General features: G+C 44.5%; 1 protein-coding gene across 1 annotated transcript in view; it reads left to right on the top strand.

The window, feature by feature from the left end:
* Positions 1 to 2,723: 2,723 nt before the first annotated feature.
* Positions 2,724 to 12,447, top strand: part of anpepa (alanyl (membrane) aminopeptidase a) — a 34,456-nt gene continuing 24,732 nt past the window's right edge. The window contains exons 1-2 of the mRNA XM_073836421.1: positions 2,724 to 2,826; positions 5,653 to 6,379. Coding sequence (XP_073692522.1) covers positions 5,790 to 6,379 — 590 coding nt within the window. The 5' untranslated portion in view covers positions 2,724 to 2,826; positions 5,653 to 5,789. The remainder of the gene's footprint in view (positions 2,827 to 5,652; positions 6,380 to 12,447) is intronic.

Below are 12,447 nucleotides of genomic sequence, written 5' to 3' on the forward strand. Positions count from 1 at the left end.
AGAGCATGTTCTAGTGCCCTAACAAAATCAAGACTTTGTAAAAGAGCAAAAAAAAAACCCTTTTAATGAACATATGTGACCCTGGACCACAAAACCAGTCTTAAGTCGCTGGGGAATATTTGTAGCAATAGCCAAAAATACATTGCATGGGTCAAAATTTTTGATTTTTCTTTTATGCCAAAAATCATTAAGAAATTAAGTAAAGTTCATGTTCCATGAAGATTTTTTGTAAAATTCCTACTGTAAACATATCAAAATGTAATTTTTGATTTATAATATGCATTGTTAAGAACCTAATTTGGACAACTTTAAAGGTGATTTTCTCAGTCTTTTTGATTTTTTTGCATCCTCAGATTTTCGATTTCAAATAGATGTATCTCAGTCAAATATTGTCCTATCCTAACAAACCATACATCAATAGAAAGCTTATTTATTGAGCTTTCATATGATCTATAAATCTCAGTTTTGTCAAATTTAACCTTATGACTGGTTTTGTGGTCCAGGGTCACATATATAGTCGTCATTTATTTCCCAACATCTGAGCCGCTGAAGATGTAGAGAATTAACGTTACTTTTGTTTTTGAAGGGCAAGCGCCCGCTGATCTACCTAAATGCATTTATGCGTCTTATTCGTGATCTAGCATCACCTACAGAAGAAGTGAGTATAAGGTGTTTAATAAATCTTTGCAAATAGCCTTTCCTAATAACGTGCTAGTTAGCAAGTTCCACGACGAATGCGGCTAAATGAATGAATAAAAGTTTACAGTCTCTTAGAGAACCACTTGACACCCCATGGAAGAGAGGGATGGGGTGAGCAGAGCTCATTAGCATTTAAAGGGACGTGCACTGAAACAGCTCACTTTGAACAAAGCTGGTTTTGACAAGGTAAAAAGGGTGTTGTTTTACACTACCATTGAGATATTCGAACTAAAGTATGTTATAGACTTTTATTCATTAAGACACTAAAGAATCATATCAACTTGTTGACAATGGGCATCTGATGACCCCTGTAACTGATCATCTCTTCCCCTTTACTAGTTATAGCATGAAATAAACATGGATGAACATCAGAAGCTATTTTGTTTCAACCACGGAAAGACTCTGACAGACTTTGTCAGATTCGACAATATGATTGGTCAGATCGGCTGTCAATCAAACTCCGTGAAGATTTAATAGAGGATATTGCCGGTACTCAGACGTTAACAACTGTATGGATTGCAGTTAATGTACTACCGAATATATGTTGGTCTGCTAATTTATGCTGTCTAAAACACACACACACACACACACACACACACACACACACACACACACAAAACATGTGGAAGCTGTTTTTCATATGTGACCATGGACCACAAAACCAGTCATATGGTTAAATTTGACAAAACTGAGATATATACATCATATGAAAGCTCAATAAATAAGCTTTCTATTGGTATATGGTTTGTAAGGATAGGATAATATTTGGCCGAGATACATCTATTTGAAAATCTGGAATCCGAAGGTGCAAAAAAATCAAAATACTGAGAAAATCACCTTTAAAGTGGTCCAAATTAAATTCTTAACAATGCATAATCAAAACTTACATTTTGATATATTTATAGTAGGAATTTTACAAAAAATCTTAATGGAACATGATCTTTACTTAATTTCCTAATGATTTTTGGCATAAAAGAAAAATCAATAATTTTGACCCATGCTATGTATTTTTGGCTATTGCTATAAATATACCCCAGCGACTTAAGACTGGTTTTGTGGTCCAGGGTCACATATAGAAAAGGACTTAGTAAGCAGGAAATTGTGCGATATTTTGAGAAACTAAAGTAAATAGGTGGTAAAGATCAGTATTAATTATGACGAGCAGTATTAATTAAGATATTTGTCTAATATTTCACCTACCTGACTGGAAATGATAAAAAAAAACAAACTTGAATATTGTCAAGATTCTTGCTCTTGAAATTCTGGTTCAGTTTGGCCAACCACAAACACCTTTTGTTTCTCAGACAGTTTTTTGCACTTTTCTCCTCGATTTGTCATAACTTTCATAACTTTTGGCAGTCTTTGGTACTCCAAATGTTTTTCCCGGTCCAGCTGATTAGTACAGCCCAAAACATGACAATAATTGACCACTTTAACAGCAATAATCAGCAAAATATGCAAGTTTTGTTCAGTTCAGTGGCATTGTTTACATTACATTGTCAACATAAAAACACTCTACTGCGATACTTAAGGTTAGCGAATCAGCCTATAAAGTTTTAAACTGTAAAACTTAAATATTAAACTTTGTCCAAGTAGTTTTTCGAGTATTTGTGACCATTTTTGTTTCTTAAAAGAGAAAAAAATAAACAGTGGGAGACTTTAATATAATCAAATCATGTCGAAATCACCTTTCAAGATCAGAGCTGATGGCAGACTGATGATAAACAGTATAATGGCTGTATAATGAGTTTCAATTTTGCATGTTTGTGCAAAAAATACAAAATATAGCCACAGGACAAAAATCTAAATATCTCTTCATATCTTATTTGACTTTTGAAAACACCTTTGTAATATCCAGTGTGCCTCCATTAGAGGTTTCAAAACACACTTAGGATGATCATATTTTCCCCTTAAAACTCCTCGACAAAGATTTGGCAGAGAACTCTGTGTGTGTGGAAATGGGTTTGGGGTGTGTGTACATTTAAGAGAAAACTTGAGCTTCGTTTCGCCCCTCCTCCCAAACGGGAAGGAGTGTGTGTGTGAGAGTGTGTGTGTGTTTGTTTTTCCCATCAGCCTCATCATCTACACCGACTCTCCCACTTCTGTGACTTTCCCTATGGATACCTGGTATGTACAGTGTTGCTCTCTTCAGTGTCAGTCGAGTGTGTGTGTGTGTGTGTGTGTGTGTGTGCATGTTTATTTGATTTGACTTTTACCTCACACACAAGAAGTAAGAAGTCTTTTCACGAAAGAAAAAGAACTGCTGCAAGATTCCTGCGCTTTTGCTGCATGCATGGATTTTTTAGACAGAGTGATTTAGCATATGGTCAACAGATGAGATGGGTTTCTTCGGTTTGGACTGCAGTGTGGGTGTTTCATATTTTAGAGGGTAACAGAGAATTAGTTTATGTGTATTTACTTACCTCAAATAACTTCCAGGTGGAGATGGTTGTACGTAGTAGAACGAAAGGCTTAAGACTCGTCAGTGCGTAAGACACAAGCGTTTAAGCAAAGTGGTTTTACAGCTGAAAGTTGAGAGCAAAATAGTCATATCAATGATTGCATGAATTTGGATATGCAAAGCAATAATATGCAATAAAGGCTATGGCATTCATGTTAAGATTAGTTGAGACCAGCATGCATTTCCATACTAGTTTGCATGGCCACACTGTAAATATAATAAAGACTACAAGAAAAAAGCTTTTCAGTCTACTTCAAGTACCTTTCAAATAGCATGAGCATTTTTAACTATGAGTAATGTAGGGTATTTCTTGTTTTTTAAGGCAAAGCTTATTGGTCTATTGATTATATTTTCATTGCCCCCGTATGTGACCATTGCAAAAACATCTGCATGTTGAACTTTCACATACATTTCCCACTTACAACGAGAAAATCTTCTTAGGAAAAGACTCACGTTATCCATTGGTTTAATTGAGAATGAATCAGTCGAACAAGGAAGGTATCCCATCCCATTCTTTCCTGCACTAATCAGAAGGTCGATCACAGGAGGGCATATTTTTGCCCTTGTTTCTGCTTACTAACACATAAACAGCTGTTAAAATATGTGTTACAATATGTGCATGTGATTGTTGATTGAACTCACATAAGAAGGTAACAGGAGAATGATAAATGAGGTCAGGCATCGAGAGGAAGCACCTGTGAGAAAGAGCACAACAGTAATTAGTGCTTTTGATTATGCCAGATGTGCATCATGTGACTTTTTGTTTTAACAATGCTTAAATTAAGGTTAACAGAGTTCAATTTTTATTCCTCACCACAAAACAAAAGAGCATTTAGTCAGCAAACTGCTCAAACATCATGTTTATTCTGAGTTAAAATGAATATTAAATTAAATTAAATTAAATTTACTGAGCTCCAGAAAAATTATTATAAAACTACTGTAAAAGTTGTCCATATGGCTTGCAAACTATTCATTAGTTGTGGGTGAGTAAAATTTGTTTTGTGTTTCATATTTGAATGTTAGACAGCCAGTGTTGTTATTGTGAACTAAAACTAAAACTAAAAGTAACAACTAATAATCTAGTACAAAAATTATATTTATATATGTACAGTACAGTATATGAGTTAAAAGTGTACATACATCTTGCAGAATCTGCAAAATGTTAATTATTTTACTAAAGCAAGTTTTTATTTAGTACTGACCTGAATAAGATATTTCACATAAAAGATGTTTACATATAGTCCACAAGAAAAAATAATAGTTGAATTTATAAAAAAAGTTTACATACATTTGATTCTTAATACTGTGTTGTTATCTGAATGATCCACAGCTGTGTTGTTTTGTTTATTGATAGTTGTTCCTTGTTTGTCCTGAACAGTTAAAACTGCCTGCTGTTCTTCAGAAAAATCCTTCAGGTCCCACAAATTCTGTGGTTTTTCAGCATTTTTGTGTATTTGAACTCTTTCCAACAATGACTGTATGATTCTAAGATCCATCTTTTCACACTGAGGACAACTGAGGGACTCATATGCAACTATTACAGAAGGTTCAAACGCTCACTGATGCTCCAGAAGGAAAAAATACACATTAAGAGATGGGGGTGAAAACTTCTGAATCAGGGAAAATTTAACTTGTTTTGGGAAACATGTAATTATCTTCTGTAGGTTCTAAAGGGCAGCACTATGAAAAAATATGACATTTAGGCAAAACAAGACAAATTCTTTATTATGTTCAAAAGTTTTCACCCCCCTTAATGCCCCTGGAGCATCAGTGAGCGTTTGAACCTTCTGTAATAGTTGCATATGAGTCCCTCAGTTGTCCTCAGTGTGAAAAGATGGATCTCAAAATCATACATTCATTGTTGGAAAGGGTTCAAATACACAAAAAAGTATTGAAATTAAAAACCAAAGAGTTTGTGGGACCTGAAGGATTTTTCTGAAGAACAGTGGGCAGTTTAACTGTTCAGGATAAACATGGGACTCAAGAACAACTATAACTAAACAAAAAAAAAAAAATAAAATAAAAAACACACAGCCGTGGATCATTCAGGTAACAACACAGTATTAAGTATAAAGTGTATGTAAACTTTCGAACAGTCATTTTTATAAATTCAACTATTATTTTCTCTTGTGGACTATGTAAATGTCATTTGTGAAATAAAAAATAACATGCATTTTGTATGATTCCTCTTATTTCGGTAAAATAATTAACATTTAGCAGATTCTACAAGGTGTATGACCTCAGCTGTGTGTATATACAGTATGTGTGTGTGTGTGTGTGTGTGTGTGTTGTGTATACATGAAAAAAAAAAACTAAAATTTTTAACTAAAATTACATTTCCATTGTTTGGAAAAGAACAGCATGAATTTTCTTCAAAATATCTCCCTTTGTGTTCATAATAATATTCAAGTCATTCAATTTTTAAATAAGATTTTTAGATGATTTATTCCTTGAATCATCTTGAATATATAATGAAACATTGTTTCTTCTAGGCATTTACATCACCGAAGATGGAAACCATCTATTTGTTCTTGTTGAAGGCACTGTCATGCTAGCATCATCTCAACAACACAACAAAGTAGTAAAATAAAGGACACCACCAATTTCACAACTCAGACCGCAGTGAACAATGGGGAAAGGATATTACATCAGCAAACATCTGGCCACAGCAGCCATGGTGCTGGCTGCAATAGCCCTGGTGACCATCATTGCATTATCAGTGGTTTACAATAGAGAAAAGTCCAAAAACACAGCCAAATTCACTAATGCATCTATATTGCCAGTACCTCCCACCCCGAAGACTTCCAACGAACCCTGGGACAAATACAGACTGCCTGATACTCTTTCTCCTGAGTACTACAATGTGACTCTTTGGCCACGTTTGGCTAAGAACGCCAATGGGATGTATATTTTCACTGGGATCTCTGGGGTGATGTTTACTTGTGTGAAGAAAACAGACCTGATACTAATTCACTCTAACAAGCTGAACCTGACTTTGTTTAATGGGCATCATGCAAAACTCACAGGTCTGAGTGGCGTAATGGCTCCGGCCATAAAGACAACCTGGTTTCAGGTGGAAACACATTACCTGGTGATTCAACTAGAGGGAAACCTGAAGCCTGGGAAGTCCTACTGGCTCTACACAGAGTTCACAGGAGAGCTTGCTGATGATCTAGAGGGTTTCTACAGGAGCGAATACATGGAAGATGGTGAAAAAAAGTGAGATGTTGTTTATCGAAGCAATAGAGCTTCCACAAAAAGAACATAAGCAGCTAAAAATGTCAGAATGTTATTTCATTAGACGCAAAATATCAAACAAAGTGGCATCTGCAAACAGATAAAACATCTGCTAGAGATTTCTCAGAACTAACTCTGAGACATTTCTGAGACATTTCTGCAATTACTTCTAAGCAACTGTTTTTAAGGATGTTTCTGAGAATGTATACTATGAAGTCAGTTCCTTTCACGATCCCTAGACGGTTCTAGCAGACAAACCACAGGTGTACTTTCCTTCATGTTCAGCAAACAGAAAATGTCATTATAACTCATATTTGCATTCATTCTGAATAGCATGTACACTACTTTTAAAAAGTTTAGGGGTAGTACCATTTTTTAAAATTAATATTTGTAGGATGCATTAAATCGACCAAAAGTCATAGCAAACATGCATGATGTTACAAAATTAATGTTATTAATGTTATTTCAAACACTCATCAAATAATCCTGAAAAAAATAATAATTAAGATTTGGACAAAAATACTAAGCACAAATGTTTTCAACATTGATAATTGTGACCCTGGGCCACAAAACCAGTCATAAGGGTAAATTTTATTTAGCTGAATAAATATTAAGCTGTCCATTGATGTATGGTTTGTTAGGATAGGACAATATTTGGCCGAGATACAACTATTTGAAAATCTGATATCTGAGGGTGCAAAAAATGTACTAAATATGTTCATGGAACATGATCTTTACTTAATATCCTAATGACGATAATATCGACCCATGAAATGCATTTTTGGCTATATATATATATATATATATATATATATATATATATACATACTGTCACGGGTGGGAAGGAAGACAGGACAGAAAACTCACAATTTAGCCCCGGAGGGTGGATTTATTGATAAACGTAAGTCAAAAGTGAAAGTGAAAGTGATGGCCGCTGGCTGTGTGAGACTCGTGACGGTTGGTGCTCTTCAATCTTCGTGCTCGGTGCAGATCCAGTGAAACGTGAGGGAATCAGTTCAGCTGCTGTCTGAGAAAGAAGAGAGAGAACCATTAGTCTGAGCTCGTAGGGAGATCGTTTCTCAACTGAGTCAGCCGGCACGCGGCTTATGAGGACGCCGGCTGATGAGACGCAGCTGAGACTGATTCCCGCGTGATGAGCGTGGGGGCGTGGACATCGTTGGTTTCCAGGGCGACGCTGATATCCAAGCGGGACGCTCGTCACACTCCCCCCCCCTAAGCGTCGTCCTGGTCCTGTGGATGAGATGAGAAAATAGGGGAGAGACAGGGGGTGGGTGGGGAGTGACCCCTGACAGACCTGCGAAAGCTGCCCAGATCCGAGAGAGTCCATCGGCGTTGGAGTTGGCGGCCCCAGCACGATGTTTGACGTCGAAGTGGAAGTCCTGGAGCGCTAGGAACCATCGGGTCACCCTGGCGTTGGTGTTTTTTGCTTTGGCCATCCACTGAAGAGGGGCGTGGTCGGTTACCAGGGTGAACCTCCGGCCGAGGAGGTAGTACCGCAGCTCCAGGACTGCCCACTTGATGGCTAGGGCCTCTTTTTCCACTGTGGCGTAGTTCCTCTCGGCCGGGGTCAGCTTTCGGCTGATGTAAAGGACTGGATGCTCTTCTCCTTCCTGGACCTGGGAGAGGACCGCTCCGAGGCCGGTGTCCGAGGCATCCGTCTGTAGCAGGAAGGGGCAGCGAAAGTCCGGGGCGCGCAGGACGGGCTCCGAGGTTAGGGCGTCCTTTATCCGCTGGAAGGCCTCGTCCGCCGTTGGAGACCACTGAACCTTCTCCGGCTGCCCCTTCCTGGTCAGGTCTGTCAGAGGGGCGGCTAAAGAGGAGAAGTTAGGGATGAAGCAGCGATAATACCCCGCCAACCCCAAGAAGGCTCGTACCTGGGTCTTGGAGATAGGTCTTGGCGCGGTCCTTATGGCTTCTACCTTTTTTTCTTGCGGTCTGATGATGCCTCGTCCTACTTGGTATCCCAGGTACTTCGCCTCCCGTAGAGCTAGATGGCACTTGCGGGGGTTGGCGGTCAGCCCAGCCCTTCGTAGCTCCGTCAGCACCCTCCGGAGACGGTCAAGGTGGTCGTCCCATGCCTCGGAGTGGATGACGACGTCGTCCAAGTACGCGGCCGCGTACTGCTGGTGCGGCCGGAGAATGACGTCCATCATCCGTTGAAAGGTCGCTGGAGCCCCATGAAGACCGAAGGGGAGGGTCCGGTATTGCCAATGGCCGCTAGGGGTGGAGAAGGCGGTTTTGGGTTTGGCATCTTCAGAGAGAGGTACTTGCCAGTAACCTTTAGTGAGGTCCAGGGTGGAGATATACCGGGCCCGTCCCAATCGGTCTAGCAGTTCATCCACCCGAGGCATGGGGTAGCCGTCAAACTCTGATACCTCGTTGAGTCGTCTGAAGTCGTTACAGAACCGGAGGGTGCCGTCTGGCTTGGGGACCATAACGATGGGGCTGGACCATGGGCTGCGTGATGGTTCGATCACCCCTAACTTCAGCATTTGTTGGACTTCGTCCTCAATAGCCTGCCGACGAGCCTCTGGGACCCGATAGGGTCGCTGCCGAACGACGACACCCGGTGGCGTACGGATGTCATGGTGGAGGACGTTGGTCCGCCCGGGGAGAGGGGAGAACACATCAGAGAACTGACCGATCAGGTGTTGGAGGTCTCCCTTCTGGGTAGCCGAGAGGTGGGGGTCCATGTCCACAACCACGGGTTCGGAGAGGCAGAGGGCGGCGAGCTGGTCCCTGGTCCCGACCCATTTCTTGAGGAGGTTAATATGGTAGACCTGGTCAGTACGTCTCCTCCCCGGCTGTCGGAGCCGGTAGTTGACAGGTCCAACTCGCTCTATGACGGTATAGGGGCCTTGCCAGGTAGCGAGGAATTTGCAGGCCGCGGTAGGGACCAGGACCATCACTCGGTCTCCGGGCTGGAATTCCCGTGGTTGGGCGGTCCGGTCGTACTGACGCTGTTGGCTCTGCTGGGCTTTCACCAGGTGTTCCCGAACTAATGGCATCACCCGGTCGATCTTCTCTCGCATCTGCTGGACGTGTTCAATCACAGAGCGGTGACGGGCAGGCTGCTGCTCCCAGGCCTCCTTCGCCACATCCAGGAGGCCACGGGGTTGCCGGCCGAAGAGGAGTTCGAATGGGGTGAAGCCAGTTGAGGCCTGGGGGACCTCACGGATGCCAAAGAGGACGTACGGTAGCATCAGGTCCCAGTCCCTTCTGTCCTCTGCGCTGACCCGTCGAAGCATTTGTTTTAAGGTCTGATTGAAGCGTTCGACGAGTCCGTCGGTCTGCGGGTGGTAAACTGTGGTCCTCAACTGCTTCACCCGCAGCAGCCTGCAGAGATCTGCCATTAGCCGGGACATGAAGGGAGTACCTTGATCGGTCAGGATCTCGGTGGGTATGCCGACGCGGCTGAAGAGCTGGAAGAGTTCCTGGGCGATGTTCTTGGCCGTGGCTTTTCGGAGGGGGACCGCCTCCGGATACCGCGTGGCATAGTCGACCACCACCAGGATGTGTTCATGGCCCCGGGCAGACTTCGGCAGCGGACCCACCAGGTCCATCCCGATGCGCTCGAAGGGCACGTCGATGACAGGTAATGGGATTAGCGGTGAGGGGGGAGGCTTCCTCGGGGAGGTCCGCTGGCAGGTAGGGCAAGCTTGACAGAAGCGCTTCACCTCGCCGTCGAGGCCCGGCCAGTGGAAACGGTCCCGGATCCTTCTAATGGTGTTCTCCTGTCCCAGGTGGCCGGCCATGGGATGCGAGTGTGCCAATTCAAGGACCGTCTCCGTCCTCGAACGTGGGACGACCAACAGACGTTTTTCCTCCCCCCTTCGCTCTGCGACACAATACAGCAGGCCGTTCTGGACCACGAAGTGCGGGAGAGGGTGAGGAGCTGGCTGGACGTCACGGCCGTCAATGGACCTGACCTGGTTCCAGCAATGTTTGAGCCGATCGTCTTCCCGTTGGTCCCTGGCGAATGAGCCCCCTTCAGTAGCCTGTTGGAAGACATCATAAAACACGTTAGAGTTTTGGGAAGGGGACTCACCATCTCTCCCGCTATCCGAAGCCAGAAGTGCTGGACGACGGCGTGGCCCGCGAGGTGTCTTTGGCTTCCGGCGGCTCCCTCTTGGGCTGGCGGGCTGAGAGGCGGCGGTGAGCAGGCGGTCGAAGCCTGGCCAATCCCTCCCGAGAAGAACTGGCACGGGGAGGTCTTCGACCAGTCCAACTTCTAGCGGCCAGGTGCCTATGGCGGCAGAAACAGTGACTCGTCTGACGGGAACCTGTTTCGTTTCCCCGTGGACACATGTGATTGGTAGCACCGCCTTCGACTCACCCTTGGGAGGGAGGATATGGGACTGCACCAGGCTGACCGCACTGCCGGAGTCCAGAAGGGCGCGGAAGAGCTTACCGCCGATTTTCACCTCCACCTCCGGAGCTCCTGATGGTGCGTCCGCATGCATGATGCAGCCCGCCAGCCAGCTCTTGGTGGGGCCCGCAGGGACTTCGGTCGGCATAGGCTCGTCGCGGGGAGAGGGAGCCGCTGGCCTGCTGTATGGTCGCGGTGTGCCCTCCGGCGCGCGTCGCTCCTGGACCACCCTCCGGGGAAAAGGCGGCGCTCGATCCCCGGCCTCCCGCTGTTGAGTAGCATCCGCCAACTCCACGGCCTCAATGAGTTCCTGCACGTTGGAGGGGTTCCTCATACTCACGGCCTGGCGATGTGAACGGGGCAGGGCTCGCAAGAGGCGTTCGACGACCACGCGCTCCGCTACTTGATCAGCCGAGGGGTTTCCTTCTAACAGCCAGTGACGTGCCAAACGGGTGAGCTCGACGATCTGGGCACGGGCAGGGAGGCGGGGCTTATACTCCCATTCATGGAAGAGCTGTGCGGCGCAAACAGGAGAGAGACCCAGACGACCCAGGATTTCATTCTTCACTTCCCCGTACTGTTCTGCAGTAGCGGGTGAAAGAGAGAAATAGGCGCGCTGTGCCTCACCGGAGAGTAGGGGCGCCAGTGCCCGTGCCCAGTCTTCCCGTGGCCAGTCCTCAGATACGGCGGTACTTTCGAACATCTGTAGGAAAGCCTCAACATCATCATGGGGAGTTAATTTTGGCAGTAGACGGGCGGCGTGAGCGCGCGTGTCCAGTAGCGGAGCGCGTTGGGCGGCAGCGGCGACTTGAAGGGATGCTATTTCCTGCTCCGTTTGGCTCTGGCGGGTGGCGAGGTGTTCCACAATTTGTTGTTGGCGGATGCTAACCTCTGTGAGCCGTTGTAGCAGCTGGTCCATCTCTGGGGAGGAGCGCTCGCCTTCCGCTGGTGTCTGTGACATGGTGAGACAGAAAAAAAAGTTCGGGTGAAAAGTGAGTTGATAATTTTCTGCCTGAAAACCTTCACCAATCTGCCCGCATTCTCCACCAGACTGTCACGGGTGGGAAGGAAGACAGGACAGAAAACTCACAATTTAGCCCCGGAGGGTGGATTTATTGATAAACGTAAGTCAAAAGTGAAAGTGAAAGTGATGGCCGCTGGCTGTGTGAGACTCGTGACGGTTGGTGCTCTTCAATCTTCGTGCTCGGTGCAGATCCAGTGAAACGTGAGGGAATCAGTTCAGCTGCTGTCTGAGAAAGAAGAGAGAGAACCATTAGTCTGAGCTCGTAGGGAGATCGTTTCTCAACTGAGTCAGCCGGCACGCGGCTTATGAGGACGCCGGCTGATGAGACGCAGCTGAGACTGATTCCCGCGTGATGAGCGTGGGGGCGTGGACATCGTTGGTTTCCAGGGCGACGCTGATATCCAAGCGGGACGCTCGTCACAATACACACACACACACACACACTGCCGTTTAAAATTTGGGTTCAGTAAGATTTTTAAGTCTTTTCTGCTTATCAAGGCTAAATTTATTTGATTAAAAATACAGAAAAAAACTGTAATATTGTGAAATATTATTAGTTTAAAATAATGGTTTTCTATTGTAATATACTCTAAAAATAGAATTTATTCCTGTGATGCAAAGCTGAATTTTCTGCAA

Source organism: Garra rufa, chromosome 3, assembly GCF_049309525.1.
Source record: "Garra rufa chromosome 3, GarRuf1.0, whole genome shotgun sequence".
In the NCBI taxonomy this organism is placed as follows: Eukaryota; Metazoa; Chordata; class Actinopteri; order Cypriniformes; family Cyprinidae; genus Garra; species Garra rufa.